At 36.5% G+C, this 14,106-nt stretch overlaps 1 protein-coding gene across 1 annotated transcript in view; it reads left to right on the top strand.

The window, feature by feature from the left end:
* The window catches only part of LOC107668915 (leucine-rich repeat-containing protein 16B-like), a 65,357-nt gene that overhangs the window by 35,919 nt on the left and 15,332 nt on the right, over nucleotides 1-14,106 (top strand). The window contains 7 exon segments of the mRNA XM_016460973.1: nucleotides 4,086-4,190; nucleotides 6,390-6,459; nucleotides 8,211-8,292; nucleotides 8,427-8,523; nucleotides 10,698-10,752; nucleotides 11,133-11,319; nucleotides 12,987-13,186. Coding sequence (XP_016316459.1) covers nucleotides 4,086-4,190; nucleotides 6,390-6,459; nucleotides 8,211-8,292; nucleotides 8,427-8,523; nucleotides 10,698-10,752; nucleotides 11,133-11,319; nucleotides 12,987-13,186 — 796 coding nt within the window.

Raw genomic sequence — 14,106 nt, 5'->3', positions numbered from 1 at the left:
ACATCAAACCGTTCAAATTATTATTATTGTTATACTTTATTCTCAAATGATTAATGTTAACAACATCAGTATTGGTGACTATGAGTATAGTGTGTATTAGCCTGTAGATTTAAATTTCTGCACAGTCTAATCTAATCTATCTGTAATCAGAAGCACATTTATAACTGGAATATAATTTCATTTCATTCACATGTGTTTCATAAACACATAATCCTTTATGTCACATGTGTTTCATGAACACATAATCCTTTCTGGATTACAATCCTCCATCAAAATGATACATCTAATTATTCTAGTTGCTGTGAGAAAAGGCTATAAACGATCCGTCACCTGCAGGATCCTCACATGTGATAGCCTAGTAGACGGGACAACTTCTTTATGTTTACAGAAGTGACGTAATGACGCAGTGCCATGCTCGAATTTCCCGCGAAAACGAGAAAACATTATTATAAGCTAACCGTTGTGAATCGGGCTAAAGTAAGGCAATAGTTTTGAACACTGGCTGGCTATGTACTCGCTCAAATATTGATTTCGGATCATTTTTAACCAAAAAAAAGTTACAGACTGCAGCTTTAAATAAAATATATTTTAACTGAAATAAAATAAAATATCAAAAAAATTAAACTTATTTTGTTTCAGTAAGTTGCCAAGGCAATATTTCTCATTTTCATTTTGTTTAACTTGATGTACTTAAATAACTGATATAAAAATTAATACAACTACTAAGAAAAAAAAATATATAAACTACTTTTTTTTTTTTTTATAAAATCACAAAAACATTAACTAAAATTAAAATGAAAACAGAAAACATAAATATAAAAACTAATTCAAAATATTAATAAAAACTATAATATTATCTCTGATACTAAAATAAGCTCCTACCAGAAGTCTACTCATACTTTTTCTGATCAACCATCTAGACCAGCTTGGACTTGTTAGTAAGCATAAAAGATCAGCTTTCCAGCTGGATACATCTATCATCAGAGGCTGGTTTTTAATGGGTTTCCCAGCAGGGAAGAGTGCCTGCAGAGATGCAATATGAGTTAAACTGGGACATGAGTGATCAGATAGAGCTGATGGACCTGCATGCTGCACAGATGGTAATACAGCCACTATAACAGCATCAGAAGAAAACATGTTTTTGTGTGACGAAATTGTTTCCAAAAGTGGGCTAAATAAAAACATTTGGAAAAACAGCTCGTAAATTAAGTAAACAATGTTTTTTATACTAACAATATTCTAGTAGTTCTAATTAGCTTTACAACAGAAGTCTGTGATATTGCAAGTAAACGTGCATGTGCCTGCATGTGAGAAGAAGCTGTAGGCTGAGGAGAAACAGAAATACAATGATCCATCTTCCTGTCTGACTCCCTCTAAACCCGAACAGCAATTCCATCTCCCCTCTCGGCACGTTAACGGCATTATGAGAAACTCTCTGAAAAATGAGGCTAATTTTAGCTGAACTTATTGTTCAAATTGGAAGGTTTCTTCATCCTTTGCACCTCCTGCAAATGTGTTTGTTCTTAATTGGGTTTGAATTTGCAGAGGGATAAGTTTTTGAAGATGATTGGGTGTCTGAAGATTGAAATAGTCTCACGTTGGGATTGAAGTACTAGATTACTACATCCTAAATGCTGTACAGTAGTGCAATATTGTTTATGTAATATTTGTTAAAAATAGTTAGTGTAACAGAACACCTTGTGCAGTATGCTGCATTGACCTGTGTTAAAATGTATGATTCAAATAGTGAGTCAAGAACAGATAAACATTACAGTTTTTTATTACTTCCAGTTCATTCATCTAACAGAAAGTGGAAGTTAAAGTCAAATGCATTGCATTGTGGGATACATTATTCTATACCGTGGCTGCATCCGAAATTGCATACTCTTGAGTAGTTGCTTTTTTGAATAAGTAATTACCTCGCGTCCGCAAAATTGTATGTTCTATTATATAGTATGAATGTAATCTGAACGTACTACATTCACCATGTTGTTACTGTCATGTGACCTACCAGTGTCACTGCCATTCATAAATCCTCTCCCGTGGCCTCATGGGATAGTAAAGTGTCCGTCGTATGCACACTTCAGAATCACGCCGGTAGTAGTAGGTCATCCGGGTACTTTTTGTCTACTTTTTTATGGGTACTGTGAATTTGGTAGGGGTGTAATGGTACACAAACATGACGATACGTAACTTGGTTTTGACGTCATGGTTTGGTATGGTTTCAGTACAGCAGGGGGAAAAAAATAAACATAAAACAGCTTTTTTTATTAAACAGTGGTTAACTGAACAAATTGCTCTTTCTTTAAATAAATTCAGTTGCAACAAAAATTTTTTTAGATTTATTTATTAAATAATTAAGGCATAATTAACAGGTAAAATAAAATGTGATGAGTATATAGTCTAATATTTCGCGAAATGCTCTTCTTCGCACATGTCTCTAGTGAACTAATGAGCTGTGGACACTGATGACTTGCCTGAGATAAATGAAATGTTACGTGACATTTTGTTTACAAGCTGTTTTATTGACATCTTGCCGTGGTTGAAACACAGATTGAACTATTACATGAGGCATAAGTTCATTCATGTTTATTTCGCATTAAAACTAGTGGTAAAGTGGAACGGATGATCACACTCACTCGCGCTCCGCACTGCCGTTTGAACTGAGGCGTTTATACAGCGACCTGTCTCGCCACATCAAAGAGCATCAAAACGGCATTTATTGTTTGCATTTCCTGAAAAAAATTACATAATTTGAAAATGAGACATAATTTGTTTCTTATCAAAAATAGCAATATATAAAACTGGAAGTTTCCAGTGAAGTTCCACCCGTTTAGTGGTTAAAACAAAGTATTTGTTTGGTACACATGCGTACCGAACCAAAAGACCCGTACTGGATATGTTCGGTACAAATACTTGTACAGTTACACCCCTAGAATTCGGAGATACTTCTCTTGTCACATACTGTTTTTCGCCTACTATATAGTTGAGAAGTCTGTGATTTTGGATTCCACCAGTGTGCTGTGTTGTATAAAGGGCCATTAGCAAGACACAGAAACAATATTACTGGAATCGTTTGGTATCATTCATGTCACACAGGAACAATATTGTTGGAATCACTTTCAGAACATTTTTTCTCTAGCTGATTAATGATAAAAACATTGATAGCCAATCAGAATCCACCCCACTTTAAAGAGATTGAGCACTTAAAGCAGTAGAGGACAAAACAGTAGCACAGTAGCACTTAACGTTATCGTGCATTGGTGTGAACGCTAATATAAGTATATATTCTCCTTATAATTATCACTCTGGGCCTTCTAAATTTGGCAAATGTAGTGGGTCACTGCATATTGTGCTCAGTATACGTAGTATACACTGCAGCGGTATTATAGAGTACTGTGTTAGTATGCTATAGTGAGCATGGCCTCTTTTTCCTAGTGCTAATTTCATCCTTTCACAAACTCCCACCTAAACTCCCACACTTGTTAACGTAAGCACTCAGAAACATGCACACCCAAACACAGAACCACCGCACACATGGGCACCTCCGTGAGAGGTGTGTGGGCATGTGTGTGTGAGTAAATCTGGCTACGCCAGTGCCATGTGAAGGCAGCAATGTAAATCTGTTTGAGCTGATAAGACAGAGAGCTCATGAATATTAAATAGGAATGTTCCCTTAACACTCTCTACTCTTGTTAACACATTTACACCGCACATTCTTCCCTCTCTCTCTCTCTTAAATGATAATGTCACTGTCAAACGCAAAAGTGTTATCATGAACTGTCATGTTTTTAGCCCCCCAGTATCCCTCACTGACTGTCTCTCTCTCTCTCTCTTTTTCTCATTTTCCCCATCTAGTTCTATCCCACCCAAATAATTGTTTGTTTGGTCCAATGACAGCTTGTTAAAATGTTGAACGTTGTTAAAATGTTTAACACGTAATAGAGTTACAAACCAGTTATTTTCTAATAAGCCAGAGGGTATTCTTTTGAGCCCTTGTTCTGCCGTATTGCTCAGGGTTTTGTGAAGTGTGGTATGATGTGTTATGGATAAAAGTCTCCCCTTCTTTTCTCTCACACTTTTAGGAAAGTGAGAGAGACACTTCCTTCATTCCGTCAGTTCTTCAGTTCAGCATTCAGCCTCACTCACATCAGTCTGGCATCTATGAAGATGCCTCCCGACGTGCTGAGGTGAGTCCAGTCGCCGTTTTGGCTTTTTGTGCTGCGTTTAACCCTGTCTTAGCTAGTTTAATCTGGTTTAGTTAATTACCCAGCACGACCTAGCTGGTTAGCCAGCTGGTCTCCTAGTCTGACCAATTTGACAATTTCCCAAAACCTCTCTAAATCCAACAAACCAGCTTTTCACATTCTAGGAGATAAGCTAACTACATTAGGCTGGTTTAAGCTGTTTTTAGACTTGTATGGAACAAGATAACCCAGGCCACGTTAACCCAAGCTTTGGTAGAGCACATCTCTACTATTCAAGTGCTACATACTCTAGTTCACCCAAAAATGAAAATTCAGTCACTCACCCTCATGTTCCATGTTGTCTTTCTTTCTTCTGCCGAATACATAAGAAAATGCTGGTATAACCAAACCATTTGGTGACCATTGACTTTCACTGTATGGCCAAATAAAAAACATTTCTCAAATTATCTTCTGAGTGTAGATGTTGACAAGTTTCATTTTTGGATGAGCTATCTCTTTAAATACAAAAATCATTAGTTATCACTGCAGTTTTCAAAAATACCGAGATTTAATCTCAGCATGTAGGCAGCATTGAAATCAATCTGAACATGTGGATTCATTTTTGTACATTTTTAAAGGCAAGCACATTTTTTTAATGTAATATAGATTTGAAGGGCTTGCTGAACAGAGTCAACCACATTTCACCCAAAAAGTGTAATGCTTAAGTAATCATTTTTGGAAAACATGCTCAGCTAAATGGCCCATTTTTATTATTATCAATGTTAAAACATTTGTGCTGCCCTGCCATTTTTTTCATGATTCTTTGATGAATAGAACATTTAAAAATACCAGCATTTACTTGAAATCTTTTGTGCCATTAAAATTGTCTTTACTGTTATGTTTGATGAATGTGTCTTAGATGAATAAAAAAAGTAATACTAAACCTAACCTTCTGATTGGGATTGTATAACACACACAAACACACACATATATACTTTTACTTTACTTTACTTTTAGTCATTTAGCAGACGCTTTTATCCAAAGCGACTTACAAATAAGAAAAAGTAATTAAAACTAAAAGCTAAAACTCTATAAATATATATATATATATACACATTTAAGAAAATAAAAGAAATTAAATAAAAATGACAAATGCATACAACAAAATTTCAAAACTAAACATTTAAATGAAAACAAAAAAATAAAGCTAAAAACAATTCAAAATATTAAAAGAACAAAAGGTATGAGTATAATAATGATTCTAACATAACACTAAGCCAAACACCAAAAAACAACTACATATGTGTATGTACAGCCACACACATATACATATACATGTACATATATATAAATACATTCAATATATATATATTATTTCATTTCCATTTTGTATGTTGAAGTACTGAAATAACTCAAATTAAATAAAACTAAAACTTAATAAAAAACCTATACAGACATAATAAAAACTATTGTGCACTACAAAGGAAACTGCAAATCATTTTCCATTTTTGTTCTCTCTGGATGAACTATGTATTGAAGGGTTAACAATTTAAAGTGTGAAAAGCCTGCTAGAAGAACTCTCATCCATGTCCACTTAATGGACATCTCATAATAAATAAACTGTTGGGTCCGTAAAAGAAAACTATTGTGCACTACAAAGGAAACTGCAAATCATTTTCCATTTTTGTCCTCTCTGGATGAACTATGTATTGAAGGGTTAACAATTTCAAGTGTGAAAAGCCTGCTAGAAGAACTCTCTGGGGATTCATTTCTAGTTTTAGAGCTCTGCACCCCTAACTGAGGTCAGAATCAAGCTGTTCACGCAGCAGCTGCTATTTTGGGAAAGCCAGAATGTTTTCAAACGAAGCATTTCAAACAGGGTCATACCTCCTCCTGGCTCACAAACGCAAACCGAGCGCAAGACGGGCTGTCCCACCCAGCTGAACACCTGATTTTAGCTCTCTTCTGTCAACAGCACCGGCCCACACCAGAAGAGTCGAACTAATCTCTAAGCTGTTTTCCCCTTAATCCTTTAAGACCTGCGTAACGCTTTGACGGTGTCCATATAGACCTTTTCTGATTTGATTTATTATGGAGATCAACCATGAAAGCACATAATAGAATGCTAAGTCTCTTCAACGAGGCATGTAATGCTGTCAGTAATGATGACGTCCCTGTGTTTGTTCACTGTCACTTCCACAGGGCTCTGTTCCTTGGGCTTTCATCCAATCCTCACATCACTGACCTACACCTGGACATCAGCAGCTGTGAGGTACCCCATCCCCCCCATTGTGGACCTAAATCTTGCTTGAGCTCTTTAAATGCCTGTCGTTCTCTCTGTTGGCTCTAGCCTCAATCTTTCAGTCTGTGGTCACTCTGCTGTGTGTACAGATATCTCGGCTACAGAATTAGTCAGACAGAAAACCTTTCAAGGTGTCTTTTGAGAGTGCAATGTGTGTTTATCTCGGTGGAGCCTGCATTGCCTTATTTTGACCTCACAAAATCGTTTTATTGATTTTCGGAACGAATCAAATCAAACTATTTTAACAGCTGCTTTCCTCGAATCTGTATTGTGGATTTTAAAATAATTTCGTATTGAACTATGTATAGAGGCGACTGGGGCTAGTTGTCACACAGGCTATACAGTACAGTATCATAGCATATAAGTTTTAGTCAAAAGTCAATTTACACAAATGCTTATTTTCTATATCAGTATATTTTGTATATTGGCTTCAGGTCAGGGATTTATATTTTATACAATTTAGTAATTACAATTTTTAATGGTGTTTTTTTTTACATGTTTGCTGTTTCATAAATTGCTTTAATTTTGCCTAATAAAGTTTTTAATAAAAAAATTAATAAATGTGTATCTTGAATGCAATGTAAGTGTGACAATTTACCTCACATAAATAACGGTGTAACTGTTTAAAAACTTTTTCAGTGGTACCTTTTTTGATAGAACTATTATAAATTTCAGGCTACAGTATTATTTTGCAAAAGTAAGGAATAATACATTCTAAATAGACCTAAAATAGTAAAAAAATGCTGCTTGGTCCCGTATGTACTATAAAAAGTGATAAATGTGCAGAGCTATTTCTAATGGATGAGTCATTCTGGATCTACTTTATTTTTGATGAAAATGCTAGGTTTATTTTAGAATAGCAAAACAATTTTATCTATAATGTACCTTATGTGCCTGCACAGAAATTGACCTTCAAAAAAATCTACTTCACTTGAGTAAAAGGTGACAACAAGCCCTGGTTTCAAAATAATTACAACTATTCCAACACTGATTTGATGTGATGTTAACATGGAAGCCTGTTTCTGATACAGAATTTAAAAAAAATGAAATAATTATCTTACAAATTTTGTAAGATAATTACAAATCATCTTTTTGCATGAGAATGAAGAAAAAAAATTCCAAATTATAAGATAGAAACTCAGAATTGCAAGATATAAACTCACAGTTCTGACTTTCTTTCTCACACTTTATCAATTCTTTTTTTTGTTTCCGCCATAAAATAAAAAAGGTCATTGTAATCTGATTGTAATTGTTATTTCCAACTTTTTCTTGCAGTTGTAAGTTTATATCTTACAATTCTGACTTTTCTTCTCAGTTTATATTTCTGCGTTTATATCTCACAATTCTGAATTGCAAGGAAAAACGTCAGAATCTTGAGATATAAACTCAGAAATGCAAGAAAAAAGTCTGAATTGTGAGACAAGAAGTCGCAATTATCTTATTTATTTTTTAAACAAGCTTCCATAAATTAAATATGAAAATGCAGAAGCGACTGTGGAATAAGATCTATTTTATCAGTACATACGTTTCCTGGGAATCGAACCCATGACCTTGGTGTTGTTAGCACCATGCTCTTTCAGTTGAGCTATTGGAAAAAATATGAGTGCATGCTAGCATAAATTATACATGTTAGAGTCTTTGAGTGTTCCTTCTCTCTATCTAGCCCCGTGTGCCCTTATTCCCTATCTCTTTTTCATTCTCTCCGTTTGTCTGCCTCTCAGCTCAGGTCTGCTGGAGCAGGGATAATACAGGACCTATTCCCCAGAGTCTCCTGCATCAGCACACTGGACATCTCAGACAACGGTGAGACATCTAACTGCATAAATGAAAGGAAGCTTTTGTCTGCTCCCACCGACCTTCAGTCTGTCTCTTTCCCCTCAGTTGCATTTGCTTCAGTCGCTATTGACTCTGCCTGTACATTTCTGTGTTCATTTCAGGGCTGGATGCTGATCTCCTCTGTGTCATTCCTGCCTTCTCCAGACACCCTTCCCTCAAACATCTGCTGCTGGGCAAGAACTTTAACATCAAGGGCAGGTACTTGTTTCCGGACTGAGAGGCAAACATCATAGAGTAGACAGTGATATATGTATACATTTATTTGTTTGGCAGAAGTGTATCCAAAGTGACTTACAATCAAGCATTTTGACTGCAGAGTCAGGCTGCCTGAAGCGGTTTGAAGATAAGTGTCTTGCTTAAAGGTTCAATACATCTTAATCTCTATCAGCAGCATCTGTGGCATGTCGTCGATTACCAAAAAACTAAAAATGTGTTTACTGTTGTGCACTTACAATGGAAGCCTTGCTGGCAAACGAGAAATGTGAAACACTTTGTCAAAGCACTTACATGACTTCTACAGTAAAAATATTATTTGAGCTGTCTAAATGGTCTAAATTGTCCATTTGAAAAGGGACAAGTTTTCTAGGACGGTGAGAATACATTTTAACTGTATAAAACTTTCAAGGCAAAACTACAATGAGCTCTCAGGTTATAAATCGATGGTATATGTTTCTGTTGAAGCCATAAATCAATGTAATTACAGCATCATTTTAGAAAAATAATATTTAATAGACATATTCCAGGTGCAGAAGTGCACTATATATAATCCTTAAAAGAAACATCCACCAATCAGAGAATTGCAGCAAACCGAATGTAACTGAGTCTGTCTCTATGTACTTTATATCTATCTATCTATTAGACTTGTGCCGGTATTCGGTAATGCGATATATCACGGTAATGAATATGCACGATATTGTTATCGTGGGCACTTCTAAATACCGTGAATAATTATATATAACAAATTATTCCGAATTTTGAATGCATTTTAAGAATACTTTTCCCATAAACTGGTCAAAATGCACAACACTGCTGTATGCTGCGTGAAAGACGGGTGCGCACTAATGTATTTACTGATGTAAATAAGTGCGGACGAGAAGCACATGGCGGAACATGTGAGAGACGCTCTTGTAAAACTTTTAACTTTATACATTTTTCTGTATTGCTTTATTGCATTTAAATGTTCAGTTATTTTTGTTATAAGAAAAAAGTTATTAAACCTGTTATACTGTATTATGACAGCACTTTTTTTAAACTAAATTTCAATATCGCGATAGTACCGTATACCGTGATAAAAGCATTAGCAATTAACCGCAACATGAAAATTTGATACCGGCATATCCCTACTATCTATCTATCTATCTATCTATCTACACACACAATTATGTACACTACAATTCAAAAGTTCAAAGGTCAGTTTTTAAAGAAATTAATACATTATTAAGGATTATTGATGCAAGGATGCATTAAATTGATCAAAAGTAAAGACATTTATGGTACATATATATATATATATATATATATATATATATAGCTGAGCCTGGATCACAAAACCAGAAATAGTTTTTCGAAATTGAGATTTATACATCATCTGAAATTTCAAAATAAATTGTTTTTATACTCACAAATGACTGTATTTGTTGATTGTTTTTAAATCCCTATGGAAAAAATTATTTCCAAAATTAAAATGGCTGAAAAAAGGGCAGTCACTGTTGCGCTCTATTCTAATTATATGTTAATGAAATATGTTAGTCATTCATGTGGGTGGAGTTTAATCCATATAAACAGTCCAATATGAGCTGTTACCCCCTTTCCATGTTCCTACATCTCAAAATCAGTTTTTGTTTTTTTGTAATCAGTTTTAAAACATTAAACTCAAGCTGAAAGGTTGTTTTAACTTTCTAGATTGTTTGTACGTGATTCTACCATACCATTTTCAGTTGTAATTTTCAAACACTTTTTTATGCTGCTGCCTGCTTCCCTTTTATGCTTCCATTGTAAATGCTTTAATGCAAGCGTCGTATGTTTGTTTTCACAGATTGAGGGTTTATTCCAAATGAATTGGAATGACATAGAGTAGATGTTGATAGAGCTTACGTGCAGTACACAGATTACAACAGATATCCACTCTGAGACAGGCAGTTGAGGTAAGCAGGTTAGAAAAGCCTGTGAAACCATCTGCAATCACAAACCCAATGTGAGCACACAGTAGGAGGCTCTCAGGGAGGCAGAGGAGGGACTGAGGGGAGGTGTGTGAAGTGTCATTAATCTTGGAGTTGATGGAGTTTATATGTGTGTGTGTGTGTGTGTGTGTGTGTGTGTGTGTGTGTGTGTGTGCGCGTGCGTGTAAATCCTGCTATTTCCTGTGCTTGCAGGGTTCTGGACGAGGTTCTGCAGAAACTAGTGCATCTGGTGCAAGAGGAAGAGTGTGTCTGTATTTCACAAGCACACACACGCACACACACACACACGCACACACATACACATGGACATAACGCTTTGTTTTCTGTATGCACCTTACACACTTTCAGGACTCAAACACACACACACACACACACATACACAGAGTACAAAAGCTTTTTAACAGTCTGCTGTGTGTATTACAGCACTAGTGATTCATCCGTCCTTCCTTCACTCGCTCTCCTTTCTTTCTAATCTCTCTCCTTCAGGGCACGTAGTCCTCTCACTGCAGATATCGCCTTGCTTGATCAATTATTAAGCACTGTTTTTACAGATCACAGACATTGCAAACTCGCACACACATACACACACACACACTCTTTTCTCTCACTGCTCCTCTTTCCTGGCAGGCCCTGCAGAGCTTGTCTCTGGCTGACTCCAGGCTGCGTTCGAGGGGCACGGTGCTTGTGAACGCCCTCGGTAGCAACGCCTGTCTGAAGAAGGTGGACTTGAGCGGGAATGGACTCGATGACACAGGAGCGCGGATGCTCAGTAAAGCTCTACAGATCAACACCACGCTCAGGTACTCGGGGTTTTGTAATATGAATTACAAAAAGGAGTGTTCAAGATGCTGATCGGTCCATACAGCATCCCAGCTGTGCTAAAATGCACAGTATAATACCTGTTAACCAAGAAGCCAACTATTAACTTTATATGTCAAGGACTAGGGGCCAGATTTACTAAACAGGGCAAATTAGCATGAGACTGCAAACCAATAAATGCACCGATGAGAGTGGAAAATGCTGCGGGTGATATAATGACAAAGTGCAAATTAAAGAACACAGACACAGCCAGATCATATCCATATTGACCAGCGGAGTGTACCAAATTAGTGTAGGGTCACAAGCGAGCAGAGCTGATGATAATTAGGTGTGGGGAATCTACTAACAATACAGGAGCAAAATGGACAAAGACATGCTTTTTTGGGGGACGTTAAATAATAACACAAATATAAGCAAATTGCCAACTTTAGTAAATCATCTTGTATTATTATTTTAAATACTCTCCTCCCAAAAATTTTGCGTCTGAAAGGGAAACTCCTGCAAATGCATATGATTTAAGGACAGTTGCAAAATTAACTGTCCACACCTTTTTTTCTTTTTTTTTATTGCATGTCTTTAGTAAATCTTACAGAGGGTTTGCGCTGGCTAAATTTGATCGTAGATCTTTGAATGATATATTCTTTTCCATAGAAAGCTTTGCAAAGTTCAGCAAAATTCTGATCGCACACAATTTATGATGTCCTACATCCTGTGCACTTGGCATTTTTTGTAATGAAATGTTTTAGCTAATTTGCTAATGGATCATTTTTTTTAAATATGGTGATAAACATGTCCCTTGACTTTTCTGTCATAAACATGATTTTATAACACTGTCATTTTATAACCTACCGATCTATTCAATAAAAAATGGTTTGACTTTCTCACATAAAAAAAAAAGATCTATCTATCTATCTATCTATCTATCTATCTAAAACATCTATCCCTTCTTAAAAGTCTGTGAAGAATTCAGTCAGCGAACGCGCGCTCACTTAACAAAACTAATGAGTTTGAACGATGACTCATTCCTAAGCTCAACAGATATGTGTGTGATTGGTTAAAATGCGCAACACTGTAAAAACACCTAAAATGAAATATGGTGCAACATGAGCAGATCTTAATTTAATGCCGCAATCGACACTGTCTATTCATATTCACTTTGTTAGCAACAGACGTAATAGATTTAATTTGTTTGTGCACCTATGGGCCTATGGGTGCATTTATTAACAATAAATAATGGATAGGGGTTTAGTAATATAAAATTGTCATTGTTTGCTCACCCCTCTGAGCACTGACTCACTCATCTCTTTGGAAACTTATTCACAGCATGCTGTTACTGGGAAAAAATAAGAACTTCAGTCCATGCCTACATGAAGCTGTTTGTGATTGCACAGTCTTTCATCACCTCACTGGCCTGCCTGTGATGCACAATTAGAGCATTGTTCTGGAAACACCTCTCTTCCCTGAGATCTACACAAATATTATTTAATGTAGAAACTTTTTTGCAGACTTGAGCTTGCATTCAGAGGACTGTAATCATTGTAAGAAAGATGTTCTCAGTACAGATCGCTTTGAAAGGTGTTGAAAGAAACATGGTACTCTGTTAAAAGTTAAAAAGAATGAAAGGAAGAAAAAACAACTTGTTTCTGAGACACAAATAGACAGCGTGTAACACTTTCCAGCTTCCTAGAGCTCATTCTTCTCTCTCGTGTTGCGATGTTTGGGGAAAACTTTTATCCTGCTTCTCGATGGTCTTCTGCTCTCTCCTCAGTAACTTCACTCTGCAGTACATGCCTATCCCACTCAGTGATGTCACACAGGCATACCGTAGCGCCCCAGAGAGGACAGAACAGGCACTAACCAAGGTAAGAATGCTGCTTTTTTATTTTAAAGAGGCTATATTTTTTTATATTATTCCACATCGAATGATAGTCAAGATTTTAAGCACAAAATCAGACATGAGTTAGATCAACATTACCCTTTACCCATAGAAATAAACATCTTTTTCTTCTATACCTTGAAGACCACTATGCAAACGACCTGTGTTTCTGGTTGACCACCTTTTTTAGGTGAAATGAATAACAGCTTATGGATTGTTTGCTGTAGAGTCCAAAATAAGTGCCACTGCCCAAACCATAAATGACAGCCTCTTTACAAACCTGTGCTACTGTCACGATCTGCTACGGTGCGGGAACACGGAGCAAGGAACGAGACCAAGAGTACAACAATCAAGGAATTTATTAATCTTCATGGGGAATCACACGTAGCACGAAGAGTAGACATAAACAATACCGGACGCTGGAGCACACACAGGGAACACTATTTATACACACAGGAGGAGGGGTGAGGAGCAAGGAACGGAGAGAGACGAGGAGTACATCAATCCAACTGGGTTTAATTCACACAAAGGAACACGGAACACTCACGCAATACATGTAGACATAGACATGAACAATACCGGACACTGGAGCACACACAGGGAACACTATTTATACAGACAGGAGGAGGGGGATGACGAGACACACTTGGGAGCAATGAAACATCAAGGGAAACACCTGGGACAAATTAAACATGGGAAAGGAAGGCACATGAGGAAAACAAACACGGAACAGAGTCTGACAGCTACATGACAAGTGACAAGTTCACAAAATAATCTGCGTTGAAAGATGACACACAAACTATTAAAGGCATAGTTCACCCAAAAATAAATTCTGTCATTAAAGGTGGGGTAAGCGATTTCTGGTAGCCAATGTTGACATTTGAAATCACCAAAACAAACACGCCC

The sequence above is a fragment of the Sinocyclocheilus anshuiensis genome, unplaced genomic scaffold, assembly GCF_001515605.1.
Source record: "Sinocyclocheilus anshuiensis isolate Anshui unplaced genomic scaffold, SAMN03320099.WGS_v1.1 scaffold4, whole genome shotgun sequence".
Taxonomy (NCBI): domain Eukaryota; kingdom Metazoa; phylum Chordata; class Actinopteri; order Cypriniformes; family Cyprinidae; genus Sinocyclocheilus; species Sinocyclocheilus anshuiensis.
Note: the sequence above shows the minus strand (reverse complement) of the source record. Positions and strands in the feature narration are given on the sequence as shown.